Source organism: Schistocerca cancellata, chromosome 5, assembly GCF_023864275.1.
Source record: "Schistocerca cancellata isolate TAMUIC-IGC-003103 chromosome 5, iqSchCanc2.1, whole genome shotgun sequence".
Classification (NCBI taxonomy): Eukaryota; Metazoa; Arthropoda; class Insecta; order Orthoptera; family Acrididae; genus Schistocerca; species Schistocerca cancellata.
Window position 1 is genome coordinate 408,973,538 of NC_064630.1, and position 15,004 is coordinate 408,988,541.

Below are 15,004 nucleotides of genomic sequence, written 5' to 3' on the forward strand. Positions count from 1 at the left end.
AAAAAAGGCAAAGACATACATTTTATTTAACTGCAATAGCGTGAAATGACTTAATGTTATATTCGATTGTTCTATTAAAGTGACAGCATTGATTTCAAAATACCGAGAGCTTTAATTTTAAGAGTTTCTGTGCAAATACTTGAGAACACTAAACTCTCAAATTCTGTCTTAAATTCGAATACTTTACCATATCTACAAGACATTTAATATGTTCTAGCAAGTTGTATTGTTAAGCTCTTATCAGAATACCAATTTTTTTAAATTCTCTTCTCAGTTTGTTTTAGAACTAACATCAGATATAATTCACACAACTCACTTTGCCCCAAAAATGACTCTACTAATGAATGGAAATATGTAGAATAAACTGATTCCTCAATTTTTAAATTATGTATACTGAAAATGCAAAAGATTTGAAGTCAATCATTTTGGTCCAGAAAGGTGTCCAGTACTTAGGAACATACATTTTCAGTAACTTTCCAGCAGCCCTAGAAAGGTTAACTGCAAATAAAGTTCAATTTAAGAGGAACTTAAACTGTTTATTGTTTGCCAACTCCTCCTACACCATTGAAGAGTTTCATAGTAGAATTGACAACTGACTAATACAACTCACGACCCATCCTCACAGCTTCACTTCTGCCAGTACTTCATCTCCTACCTACCAAACTTCACAGAAGTTCTCCTGTGAAACTTTCAAGACTAGCACTCCAGAGAGAAAGGGTATTACAGAGACATGGCTTAGCCAAAGCCTGATGGATTGTTCCCAGAACATACTTTTCACTTTGCAGTGGAGTGTGCACTGTATGAGACTTCCTGGAAAATTAAAATTGTGTGTTGGACCTGCCTTTAGCAGGCAAGAACTCAACCAACTGAGCTTCCCAAACAGTCATGGCCTCTCCTCATAGTACCTGCCCACAGAGGTCTTAGGTTCAAGTTCTACTCTGACACACAGCTTTAATCTTCCAGGAAGTTTCAACGTAATTTCTGCTTCTATGTTTTCAACTTTAGTTCTCTTTGGACCCACATTTCTTTCATTCTTCAAGAATGTTGTTCATTCTCTTACTGCATCCACTTTCTTCCAACTCTTGATTTTTTTTCCTGTCCTGAAAGCCTGCTTTCTCTTTTGCTTATTTAGACAGTGTTCTGTTTCTTACTGTGTCCACATTGGTTCTCATGTGTTTGATATCTCTTCCTACTTCCCCCAGCTAGGTGATTTTGGATCTGTAATTGTTTAGTACATAAAAAAATTAGTTATTCTCACAGTGTTCATCTTGCATATGTGTCCATAGAATTTTAATCTCTCTTTTCTCATTTTATCTGTTAACTTTTCAATTTTCAGTTATAGGTGTTTATGTGTTAAATCTTAATCTATTCTGATTCACTGCTGCTTTTGTGTCCTAATATTTTTCTTGGGTTTCTTCATTCAGCCTTATTCCAACTTTGCAAGCTGTCCCTTCTATAGTCTGCATAGAGTATTTAGGGTATGACCACCATTTCATAGTGTTCCATGTTTAAGATTTTATTTAGTATATGTGTTCCTTGTTATTTGAAAGGCCCTCTCCATTTTATGTATTCTAGTCTATGTTGTTTAGTATCCATTCTCCTATATACTTAGAACAGTCTACTTTAGATATTTTGTTGTTATTTATTTGAAGCTTTTGAGTTGCATTACTGATGTTTTTCAAATGAGATTTTTAATCCAACTTTTACTGCTTGATGTTTTAGTTTAGTCATTTGTTCTTGTGCACTTTCAGTTGAATCTGTAATAACTGTCACATCATTTGCAAATGTTAAAACAATCTACAGTGCTCTTGTTTGAATTTCTCCCTAATTGTATACCCTTAGTATTTTGGCCTTTGTCCATTCTATAATCACTTCCTCTAATGCACGGTAAAAAGGAGTGGTGAAAAGCCATTTCCTTGTCTTTAATCTGAGCTTTTCAAAATTTTCTTACAGTGCTCATATAAATTTTACTTTTGGTGTTGTGTTGGTTAAAGCTGCTTTAATTATTTCTGCTGTTTCATTATCTAGTTCAGACTCTTTCAAAATGCTGAGTAATGTATTTCTAACAATAGAATTGTATGCCATTCTAAAACCTGCAAATGTTACCACATATTTGAAGCTTCTGATTATGGTAATTTCTAAAGATGTGCTTTAAATTTATGACTTGTTCTAGTTATGGTCTACTCTTCTCGATCTCTCCTAACTGTGGATCAAGTATTCTTCCAGCTCTGTTTAAAAGTGCAATAAACAAGATTGTATAGGTCACTGCCAAGAGGAACATCCCTCTATAAATGTTAGGATCTGTTTCATCTCAATTTTTGTGTAGGGTATGTCCATCCAGTAGGCAGGGTGTTGGTTCTCACATTCTTGAATTATATTCATTAGGCATGCTATCACATTGTCACTAAGAATGCATCCATAATTCTGCAACTTTACTGTCTTATCCATACACTGTTTATTTTTAACTTGTTTGTTACCATGCCATCTATGTCTAGGTAATGAGTAAATCACTCAAATAGGGGTGAAACTCTTCTTGATCAAGTTGATAGGATTTGCAGTTGAAGTTTTCAAAGAATTTTAGTGGAATAAGCACGAAAAAATAACTATAGGATGTACAACATAAACAAACAAACAATATACACATAAAATATATGTTTTATTGATTTATATTTAGGATAACATGTTACATCGTACTACACTACTGGTCATTAAAATTGCTACACCGAGAAGAAATGCAAAGTCATGGACTGTGCGGCTGGTGCCGACGGAGGTTCGAGTCCTCCCTTGGGCATGGGTGTGTGCGTTTGTCCTTAGGATAATTTAGGTTAAATAGTGTGTAAGCTTAGGGACTGATGACCTTAGCAGTTAAGTCTCATAAGATTTCACACACATTTGAACATTTTTGAAGAAATGCAAATGATAAACGGGTATTCATTGGACAAATATATTATACTAGAACTGACATGTGATCACATTTTCACACGATTTGGGTGCATAGATCCTGAGAAATCAGTACCCAGAACAACCACCTCTGGCCGTAATAACGGTCTTGATATGCCTGGGCATTGAGTCAAACAGAGCCTGAATGACGTGTACAGGTACAGCTGCCCATGCAGCTTCAACATGATACCACAACCATCAAGAGTAGTGACTTGCGTATTGTGATGAGCCAGTTGCTCAGCCACCATTGGCCAGACGATTTCAATTGGTGAGAGATCTGGAGAATGTGCTGGCCAGGGCAGCAATTGAACATTTTCTGTATCCAGAAAGGCCCGTACAGGACCTGCAACATACGGTCTGCATTACACTGCTGAAATGTAGGGTTTCGCAGGGATTGAATGAAGGGTAGAGCCACGGGTTGTAACACATCTGAAATGTAATGTCCACTGTTCAAAGTGCCGTCAATGCAAACAAGAGGTGACTGAGATGTGTAACCAATGGCACCCATATGGCAATGATGAATACACACTTCCAATGTGCGTTCACCGCGATGTCACCAAACATGGACGTGGCCATCATGATTTTGTAAACAGAACCTGGATTCATCCGAAAAAATAACATTTTGCCATTCGTGCCCCCAGGTTTGTTGTTGAGTACACCATCGCAGGGGCTCCTGTCTATGATGCAGCATCAAGGGTAACCGCAGCCATGGTCTCCGAGCTGATAGTCCATGCTGCTGCAAACATCATCAAACTGTTTGTGCAGATGGTTGTTGTCTTGCAAACATCCCCACCTGTTGACTCGGGGATCGATACGTGGCTGCACGATCCATTACAGCCAAGCGGATAAGATGCCTGTCATCTCGACTGCAAGTGATACGAGGCCATTGGGATCCAGCCCGGCGTTCCGTATTACCCTCCTGAACCCACTGATTCCATGTTCTGCTAACAGTCATTGGATCTCGACCAACGCGAGCAGCAATGTCGTGATACAATAAACCGCAATCGCGATAGGCTACAATCAACCTTTATCAAAGGCGGAAATGTGATGGTATGCATTTCTCCTTCATACACAAGGCACCACAACAACTTTTCACCAGGCAACGCTGGTCAACTGCTTTTTGTGTATGAGAAATCGGTTGGAAACTTTCCTCATGTCAGCATGTTGTAGGTGTCGCCACTGGCACCAACCTTGTGTGAATGCTCTGAAAAGCTAATCATTTGCATATCACAGCATCTTCTTCCTATCAGTTAAATTTTGCGTCTGTAGCACGTCATCTTTGTGGTGTAGCAATTTCAATGGCCAGTAGTGTATGTTGCATGACAATCATTAAAACACGCTCAACACATCTGAGGTGATTTTGGACAATTGAAACTATAGGTCAAGGTTGTTTTCACATTTTTCTTTGCTGCTTGGCATTTGGCAGTTTGCCATTCCTTCTGGTAATATACAGTGCACATCATTAATATAGGCATTTTCCATGGACAATAATTCGTCAATGACATGTCCCCTAAATTTTCTTATTTATATTTTTGTATGTGTGTCCCCTGGTACATGATGTGAGCATTTACTATACTTGTTCCTAAAAGCAAATGTTGTGCTAACTTCCAATACCACTTCATATCCTTCCTTTTCGTTGTGGAGTATGACCTCATTTGATCACTTCTGTCAATGGCAGTTTTTCAATTATTATATGCCAGTATTGCCAAAGGTTTCTGTTTCAGAGTATGACTGTGGTGCGTAGAATCTGAGTTTGATGTCATAATAGGTATGTGTTTTGTTGGTAACATCCCAACATTGCAAGTGTGCCTCCATTTTAGCACCACAGTACCATTGTCATCTTCATGTGCTAGCGTTTCATCTCTCTTCCATGGTTACTGTTTCAACAACATGCATTTTAAATTTAAGGTATTTGATTGTGAATTCATAGCTCATACAAAAGTGCAAGTTCAATATAGACATTTTTAGCCATGCTAAATTTCTTTCTTAGATTGGTATATCATCCAGAATATACTCTTGTGGGCCATGTATACCCTTCAGTGGAGCATAGTTTGAAAAATTTTATACCATACTTATATGATTTCATTGGTATGTATTGTCTGAACCTTAGTTGTGACCTCCAAGGAACCATTGTCTCGTTGACTACAGCATCTTCGCCTGGTGAAATATTTTTTGATAGTTATCAGTCAATATATTTAGAAATGGTAAAAATTTTCCAAGGCTGCTACTCTCATCCATCATTTTATTATTTGCAAAATGCATAAGTGCTGTTCGAGAGTAGAATGGTACGGAATGAGTATGAAAGTGATTCAATTAACCCCCTGCCAGACTCTTAAATGTGAATTGCAGAGTAGTTATGTAGATGTGGATATAGATGTAAACATAAATTACTAAATTACTTTAAATTGTCTTAAGTAAATTTAATATGCATCAAAGCAAGAAACATGAACACAAAATTCTAGTAAACACAATAAAAATATGATATAAGGAGTACTCACATTGTCAAAGTTATCACACAAATCAGTTTCTGTGACAGTTTCTGTGACTGTCTTTGTCACAATTGGAATGTGTATCACCTACGCACATGTAGATCTGGAATCAGAAACTGCAGTAAATGGTTTTCCTGATCTAGCAGTTACATTTCAACATGTCAGTCAGTTAGCAAAGTTGTTTTTGTTGCCAAATTATTAGATGAAGCTCTGTATTGTTTGTATCTTCGTGATTAAATGCTGGACTTTGGTTTTAAAAGTCTGGGCTTTGAGACTAATTTTATTTATTTATTTATTTATTTTCGTTTATCGCTTCTTTTGCCTCTGGCAATGATTCTTACTGTACAGAATGCTGAACTGCAACATGGATCTGAGTTCTCATTAACTTTTTGGTCCCCATATACCTGGTTGGGTAACTCTGTTCAAAGGTCTGACGAAGACAAGGGTATACTGCCTCCTGTATACTACCATGCTCAGTAAATTAATGTGGTGGTCAGCTCACCTTTGGATTGATGACTGCTCTATTTAAACTGATTATGCAAATTTCATCCTCACAGGAATCTAAGCCATGGTCAGTGATCTGTAATATTCAAACAATGGAAAATCCAGGATGGAATGTAACAATATTATGAAAAGGAAAGTTGCTACTCACCATATAGCAGAGATGCTGAGTTGCAGATAAACACAACAAAAAGACTCACAAATAAAGCTTTTGGCCATTAAGACCTTTGACCTGTAATATGTGTGCTTTTATCATGCTTAATATACTTCTGAAACTATGATGTAACAACACTGTTGTCTACCATTTGTATTTGCTTTCAGATCAGCCATGGCACTTAATGGACAATGCCAAATGGCTGAGAATTATCATCTGCTGAATGATGTATTCTTTATAATATTTGTTATAAGGATATCTATGACAACATTATCTTTTGAAACCACACCACTTGAATACACCATATGCTGTTTTCCTATGTTACAGAGCCTTAAGTGCAGCAAATTATATTGTTTCTTGCCATTTACTTTACACATATCTGACTATTTTGAAGTTTTTCGACTATAGAGAAGTTTCTTGAAGTCTGAGAAGTTCCTTCTGCTTATTTTTCTGCATGTTTACAGCATAAGACCTTCAATAATAAATAGTGTGAGTCACTGATGTGCAGAAACATCTGAGGTTGAAGAGTGACAATCTTGTTGCTAGCTGTCTTTTGTGGTGTTACCAAGCATGCCTCATGTTAATTCATATCATCAGTGAACATTGTCATGTGATCTGTGTTATACAACATATTTAATTTGTGAGCTGGATTCATTTTCTGAACTAGGATCAAACATTATCTGCAGTCAGCAACAATTCCATGACCGGCCCTAAAAGTAATATGTAAGTTTTGCTATTTGCGTAGCAAAATAACTAAAGATCGTATAAGTAGAGATGATACAAACTGCAGAGGGCAGTGCAAGAAACATATTTCTTAAAAAGAGAGATTTGTTAATTAAGAACACAAACTCAATCTTGGGAAGCCTTTTCCAAAGGCGTTTATGTGTTTAGCCTTATACTGAAGTGACACTGTATTACAGTTCATACAAGAAGAGATTAGGGGAATACAATGTGGTGCTACTGAATGATGTTTGAAGATTAGGTGAGTGGATAGAATAACCAGTGAAAAAATACTGAATCAAGTTGGGTAGAAAGAAATGTATGGCAAAACCTGACCAATAGAAGAGATCAGCTGACAGTACAGATCCTGGGTCGTAGAGAAATCTTCATTTTGGCAGTGGTGGCATGTGTGTGGGGAGGTGGAGGGGATGGAGAAATCGTAGAGATGAAGAGGCTTGCATAGGATCCACTAGTGAGGAGAGTTGCATCAAACTGGTCATTGAACTGACACTGTATATTGATGTTATTCCTAATAAATAATATTTTTGATACTGTTTCAGAATGATCATTATTCCATTACTATCAGTTTATTGCTACTATTACTATTGACCCAATCCTGAATCATAACTTTGTTATTTATTACATCCTGTAACAAGTTGTAAAGATCTTGTAAACATGACATATTACATAAAGATAGACAATAGATCTAAAGATGGCAGTAAAAAAAAATGTTGTTACAGCACTGCTTGATGTGATGCTTGTCTTGGTGGAAGATAATAATAGTTAAAATTTTACATGAAGCAGTTGCTAAGAAAATGTTGATACTTTCAGTGTGCCTCTCATGATATTGGTCCATAATTAAATTGAATCGTGGTGTTGGAGAATATGTAAACTTTATAACATACAAACCAAAATCCCTTCATTCACAAAGAAATGGTAAAGAGTACCATACCTTTTTGACCTATCTTTTTGATTACAGTGTTAGTATTGTTCAAAAATGGAAATGCTAACTCTATATAACATGAAGAAAATCTGTCAGCCTCAGAATGAAACTTAGAGAAGCCATTTCTTTGTTTTACATGTAGAGTCTACTTTTTCTTTGCTGATGCTGTTTTCCATACTCAGTTTCAATTGCTTTGTCCTAAGTTCCAGAATATTTGAGTGGAATGTTGGGAAGATCAATAACTCTTTTAACTTGCATCACTGAGTATAAGAATGACAAGATATTTGTAATGTACTTAGACAACAATCTTTTTATGTATAGGATGTGAAGATTAACATTGCTGCAGTTCTTAATGACACTACAGGTACGCTGATGTCATGTGCATGGAAGGATCACAACACAAAAATAGGACTCATCATTGGTAAGAAATGAATTACATCACATTTTTGATACATCCTATTTGCTTTCCCACAATCCATAAGTCTATAGTTCTATGGCATTTGTCAGTAGGAAAAACTATATAAGGTAAAAATTATGTATTAAATTATTAAGTGTCACTGGAGCAATTGGCCATCTAATGTGACTAGGAAAGAATGCATGTCCTTCAATCTTTAAGAAGGATCTATGAGCAGATGTGTAAAGCAGTTGTCCCATATGATTAGAGTCAGTTTGTTGTTGAATTATGGCTCATGTCTCACATATATATGTGATGACTTCTTAGGAATGGGAAAAAGAATAGATTTTGCAGGTATAAGTTGTGCAAATACAAATAAAATAAAGTTTCAGACTATTTACACTCTGTTTTCTTTTAGCCAAGTTCTCATTTTAATTGCATGCTGTTTTGCAACTTTTTTATGTTAGTCCTTTCTTTTCCATGATGACTTGTTATACAATTTACTGGGGAAGACCATCACCTATTGTCCCCACTCCCAATGACTTCTTAAGTTGGTTGTACATCACAACATTACTTCAAGGATTTTTATCAGTTTTTTTGTGTACCTTTACATTGTCATTTCAAATCAACTTGTTCTAAAATGCAAACAAACATAGATAATTATTGTACTTCATTTTTAGTCAGATGAAACAAAATTATAATACAGTTTCAGCCAAACAACTTTCATAATGACAGTATTCATTTACTAAAAGGTATCAGATAGATTATATAATGGTAAGACAGAGATTTAGGAACCAGGTTTTAAATTGTAAGACATTTCCAGGGGCAGATGTGGACTCTGACCACAATCTATTGGTTATGACCTGTAGATTAAAACTGAAGAAACTGCAAAAAGGTGGGAATTTAAGGAGATGGGACCTGGATAAACTGAAAGAACCAGAGGTTGTACAGAGTTTCAGGGAGAGCATAAGGGAACAATTGACAGGAATGGGGGAAAGAAATACAGTAGAAGAAGAATGGGTAGCTTTGAGGGGTGAAGTAGTGAAGGCAGCAGAGGATCAAGTAGGTAAAAAGATGAGGGCTAGTAGAAATCCTTGGGTTACAGAAGAAATATTGAATTTAATTGATGAAAGGAGAAAATATAAAAATGCAGTAAATGAAGCAGGCAAAAAGGAATACAAACGTCTCAAAAATGAGATCGACAGGAAGTGCAAAATGGCTAAGCAGGGATGGCTAGAGGACAAATGTAAGGATGTAGAGGCTTATCTCACTAGAGGTAAGATAGATACTGCCTACAGGAAAATTAAAGAGACCTTTGGAGATAAGAGAACCACTTGTATGAACATCAAGAGCTCAGATGGAAACCCAGTTCTAAGCAAAGAAGGGAAAGCAGAAAGGTGGAAGGAGTATATAGAGGGTCTATACAAGGGCAATGCACTTGAGGACAATATTATGGAAATGGAAGAGGATGTAGATGAAGATGAAATGGGAGATACGATACTGCGTGAAGAGTTTGACAGAGCACTGAAAGACCTGAGACGAAACAAGGCCCCCGGAGTAGACAACATTCCATTGGAACTACTGACGGCCTTGGGAGAGCCAGTCCTGACAAAACTCTACCATCTGGTGAGCAAGATGTATGAAACAGGCGAAATACCCTCAGACTTCAAGAAGAATATTATAATTCCAATCCCTAAGAAAGCAGGTGTTGACAGATGTGAGAATTACCGAACAATCAGTTTAATAAGCCACAGCTGCAAAATACTAACACGAATTATTTACAGACAAATGGAAAAACTAGTAGAAGCCGACCTTGGGGAAGATCAGTTTGGATTCCGTAGAAATACTGGAACACGTGAGGCAATACTGACTTTACGACTTATCTTAGAAGAAAGATTAAGGAAAGGCAAACCTACGTTTCTAGCATTTGTAGACTTAGAGAAAGCTTTTGACAATGTTGACTGGAATACTCTCTTTCAAATTCTAAAGGTGGCAGGGGTAAAATACAGGGAGCGAAAAGCTATCTACAATTTGTACAGAAACCAGATGGCAGTTATAAGAGTCGAGGGACATGAAAGGGAAGCAGTGGTTGGGAAGGGAGTAAGACAGGGTTGTAGCCTCTCCCCGATGTTATTCAATCTGTATATTGAGCAAGCAGTAAAGGAAACAAAAGAAAAATTCGGAGTAGGTATTAAAATCCATGGAGAAGAAATAAAAACTTTGAGGTTCGCCGATGACATTGTAATTCTGTCAGAGACAGCAAAGGACTTGGAAGAGCAGTTGAATGGAATGGACAGTGTCTTGAAAGGAGGATATAAGATGAACATCAACAAAAGCAAAATGAGGACAATGGAATGTAGTCGAATTAAGTCAGGTGATGTTGAGGGTATTAGATTAGGAAATGAGACACTTAAAGTAGTAAAGGAGTTTTGCTATTTGGGGAGCAAAATAACTGATGATGGTCGAAGTAGAGAGGATATAAAATGTAGACTGGCAATGGCAAGGAAAGCGTTTCTGAAGAAGAGAAATTTGTTAACATCGAATATAGATTTAAGTGTCAGGAAATCATTTCTGAAAGTATTTGTATGGAGTGTAGCCATGTATGGAAGTGAAACATGGACGGTAAATAGTTTGGACAAGAAGAGAATAGAAGCTTTCGAAATGTGGTGCTACAGAAGAATGCTGAAGATTAGATGTGTAGATCACATAACTAATGAGGAGGTACTGAATAGGATTGGGGAGAAGAGGAGTTTCTGGCACAACTTGACCAGAAGAAGGGATCGGTTGGTAGGACATGTTCTGAGGCATCAAGGGATCACCAATTTAGTATTGGAGGGCAGCGTGGAGGGTAAAAATCGTAGGGGGAGACCAAGAGATGAATACACTAAACAGATTCAGAAGGATGTAGGTTGCAGTAGTTACTGGGAGATGAAGAAGCTTGCACAGGATAGAGTAGCATGGAGAGCTGCATCAAACCAGTCTCAGGACTGAAGACCACAACAACAACAGTATTCATTTAGGCTTCCAGCTATGTAAAATCGTTTAAAATCCATGAGTTTTTGACCAAGTACACCTTTGCCATTGTCAAGTGGTGACTGTTGATTGGTTTCTGCTGCTGTCCTTATATAGTGGTGTTACTACCTATGACATCACTGTTTCCCAGTCTAATGCCATACAAGATTATGTTTTGTTTGCAAGACCGCTGTGCCCACTTCAAACTTACAAAGGCTGGGTGCCAAGCTGTGCTTAACTGCAAATCATTGTCTTTATTCATGGTTTTTGCAGAAATTTTTATCTTGACCATTAGTTTTATGATGCTGCCTCAAAAACCATTTGTCCATACATTAAATGTTTTGCCAAAAGCAGTTCAATGTTTGTTTTCCAGAGCATCTTCTGCTATCACTAATTTCTCAGAACACCATGAGTGGAAACACCTTTCATGTTCTGTACAGTGCTGTTCAACAATATGTGCAGTCTGTCCAATGTAAAACTGCTTACAACCACATGGTATTTTGTATATACCTCATGTTGTGAGGTCTGCATCATCTTTCACTGTCCTAATGGGTAGTTGAATTTTTGATTGAGGCTGAAGATTGAATGGATTTTATGCCTGCTGGCTAATCTTTCTATATGGCACTGGAATGCTCATCAGTGACACCACAGATGGTAGGGCTGTTGTACAAGGATGACAGCAGCAACAATATGATAGTCACCACTTGACATTGGCCGTGGAGTACGTGGCCGAAAGCTTGTGGATTTGAAACCATTTGACGTGGCTGGAAGGTTGTCTGAAATTTGTCAGTATATATTTCTCAAAACCAAGCATTTGCAACTTACAGGATATTCACACTTCATATTTTATCATCCATAATACAGTTACTTATTTCCTTACAATCTTAATGAACCTCTTCCTTTCTTACAGTATAAAAGAACCTCTTCATTTCTCAATACATAGTAATATTCTTGGCCAGTTTTAAAATTATTTCTTTCTCTTCAATTATCTCTCTAACATACACTATTAAGCCAAAGCATAATCAGCACTTGCTTAACACTATGTTGGTCCTCCTTTGGAATGTAATACAGCAACAATTGTGCATGACATGGATTCTAGATGTCCTTGGTAATTTTCTGCAGGTAAATGGCACCAGATGACCATGCACAAGTCATGCAATTCCAGTAAATTATAGGACATTGGTTTGTGGGTGCAGAAGTAGCTCTCGATATGAGTTCTATAGGGTTCAGACCATGCAAATTTGTTTGCTCATATGAGTGCACTGTCAAGCTTCTCAAATCATTGTGGCATCATTCTAGCTGTGCGGCATGGAATACTTGCTGGAAGATGTCATCATTGTCAGGGCAGAAATCAACCATGAATGGATGCAAGTGGTCTGCAATGATGTACATGTAGTCCGCAACAGTCATGGTGCCTTCGATTCCTGTCACGTGCCCCACGGTAGCCCAGGTGAATGTCCCTGACAGCATAAGGCTACCTCCACCAGCCTGTGGCCATGATGCAGTGTATGTTATAAAGCAGCCATTGCCTGTCTGACATATTTGGACGCAACCATCAACCTGGTGGTGCAAGAAACATAGTACACCCGACCATGTGACATGCTTGCATTCATTCTCAGTTCAATCTTGATTGTCCTGTGCCCACTGTGTGTCATATTTAATGATGCCACTGGGGCAACATATCCAACAATGCTCACTGAGTGGTATGTTCTGAAACATTTGCACCTCCACCAGCATTGCACTTTGTCATCTTAAGGAAAGCCTGCTACCTGCACAGTCTGTATGTCAATCACCTCGTCACCTGATGATGGTTTCACTGTCCAGCAACACAGTTCCTTAGGTGCTTATCACAATAGCATGTAAACAGTTAATCACAGTTGAAGAATGGAAAATCCAGGATGGAATATGACCATATTATGAAAATGATAGTTGCTTCTCACCATATAGTGGAGATGCTGACATGTGCAGACACAACTACACACAACTGCAGTCTCTGGCAGTGTGACTTCAGCTGCAAGAGACTGTAGTCATACGTGTGAGTTGCATATATGTGTGTGTGTGTGTGTGTGTGTGTGTGTGTGTGTGCGCGCGCACCTGTTGTCTATTTTTAACGTGACCTTGCTGGCCTAAAGCTTATTTTGTGAGTCTTTTTGTTGTGCCTATCTGTAACTCAGCATCTCTGCTATATGGTGAGTAGCAACTACCCTCTGCTATATGATGAGTAGCAACTACTCTTTTCATAGTATTGTTAATCACATTTGCCATTTCCTAAATGCTTATTCCCAGGCAATTTGCTATAACAATCTGCTCTGTGTTAAAGTTGCTTCTGTCATGGCTTTCCCCATCTGTGGCAGGTATCACTGCTAGAATCATTACTCATTCATCTCTGCTGCTTTTATATCCTTTTCTTGCCACGTCACATGCCTAAAACACCACCAGGTGTCATTCACTGTCAGAGTGGATAATGATTATAATGGTTTGGCTCATCAGTGTATGTTATAACACTGGAAGCTCATGCCCTAACTGCAAGGAGTCCATTTGACTGCAGTGTGCAAAAGAGAGGGCAAATAAATTTTGCTCAACTTATTGAAAGTTTTTGAAAATGATCAGCAATACTTCCCCTAATGACACAGTCACTAGCACTTCTTGCAGTCATGCAGCTATTAAATGTGCAAAGTTACAGTGTGGTGCAGGCTTGATGCTCTTCCATAGGCCTTGCACTGCGCTATAATATAACTAACAGCCATATTCCCTTAGCTATGTGGCGGGGCCAGGAGCCTGTAAGTTGCATTCGGTAAGTGCTCATGTGATGAAAGCTAGTGAGGCTGTACCATATGGATAGCAATTTATAGATAATGGGTGCCACTCACTGAGTTTCACCACATGGATGCAGTGCTGCAGTGTGCATTATAGATAGAATTCATACCCAGGATTTGAAAAAGACAAGCAAATGTTGTAAACAATTTCCAACAAGATATTTTTTCACTCATTTATAGCTGACTGATATGGCATGCAAAGAAACATGCAACAGAAAATAGTATTTACACTAGCTTTTGAGCTTTTGCTCTTTCTCTGGCCAAAGTATACATCTTCATAGATACAACCATGCGGACACTCAAATGCACTCTCCTGGGCTATGCAGACACCCAAATGCAAACACCCATCACTGTGAGAATAATGTGAACTCTAAAAATAGCAAGTAAGTGCAGATTTATGAGTTGTGAGGTTTAACTCCTTAACATAATGATTTTTGTGAATCATGTTCAAAAAATAATTTTTTTTATTAATGAAAAACATACTATAATGTATAGCATTAGATACAAACATATAAAGATAGCTTTTAATGCTCAAAGTAATGAGTTACGAAACTTTGGAGATCAACAATGATAAAATCCCAAGTATACTTGTCCACTGGACTTTAACTAAAATATCCTGAAACTTGAAGTCATTTTTTTAGCTTCTATGTAGCTTTGAAGTCTAATCATATATTAAACAATGGTTTCTGTGAGCCTAAATCTTGGGGAGCTGGCTGGAGCACAGCGGATGTATTTGTCTCATATCACTGGCAAGCACTTGTCACTCATCGGAAAACTGTTGTCACTTTCTGTCTCTAATGAAGTAACATCACTTTTTTGTTATTTTCTGAGCCACTAAATGCAATGTCGAAAGCAGGTGGACAATAGCCATCCTCTTTTGGAAGGCATTGTGTAAACAACTATACAAGAGAGAGGCTGAAACCGCATGTTTTGTTGTTGAGTATCCAAAGATGCACACAGTAATGATGGTATCTAACAGCAACCAGTTCAACCAAAACATGACAGCCAGGCTAAAACTGTAGAACCAGATGCTCT

At 37.8% G+C, this 15,004-nt stretch overlaps 1 protein-coding gene across 1 annotated transcript in view; it reads left to right on the forward strand.

The window, feature by feature from the left end:
- Window positions 1–15,004, forward strand: part of LOC126188569 (hexokinase type 2-like) — a 184,109-nt gene that overhangs the window by 53,259 nt on the left and 115,846 nt on the right. The window contains exon 5 of the mRNA XM_049930171.1: window positions 8,069–8,168. Coding sequence (XP_049786128.1) covers window positions 8,069–8,168 — 100 coding nt within the window. The remainder of the gene's footprint in view (window positions 1–8,068; window positions 8,169–15,004) is intronic.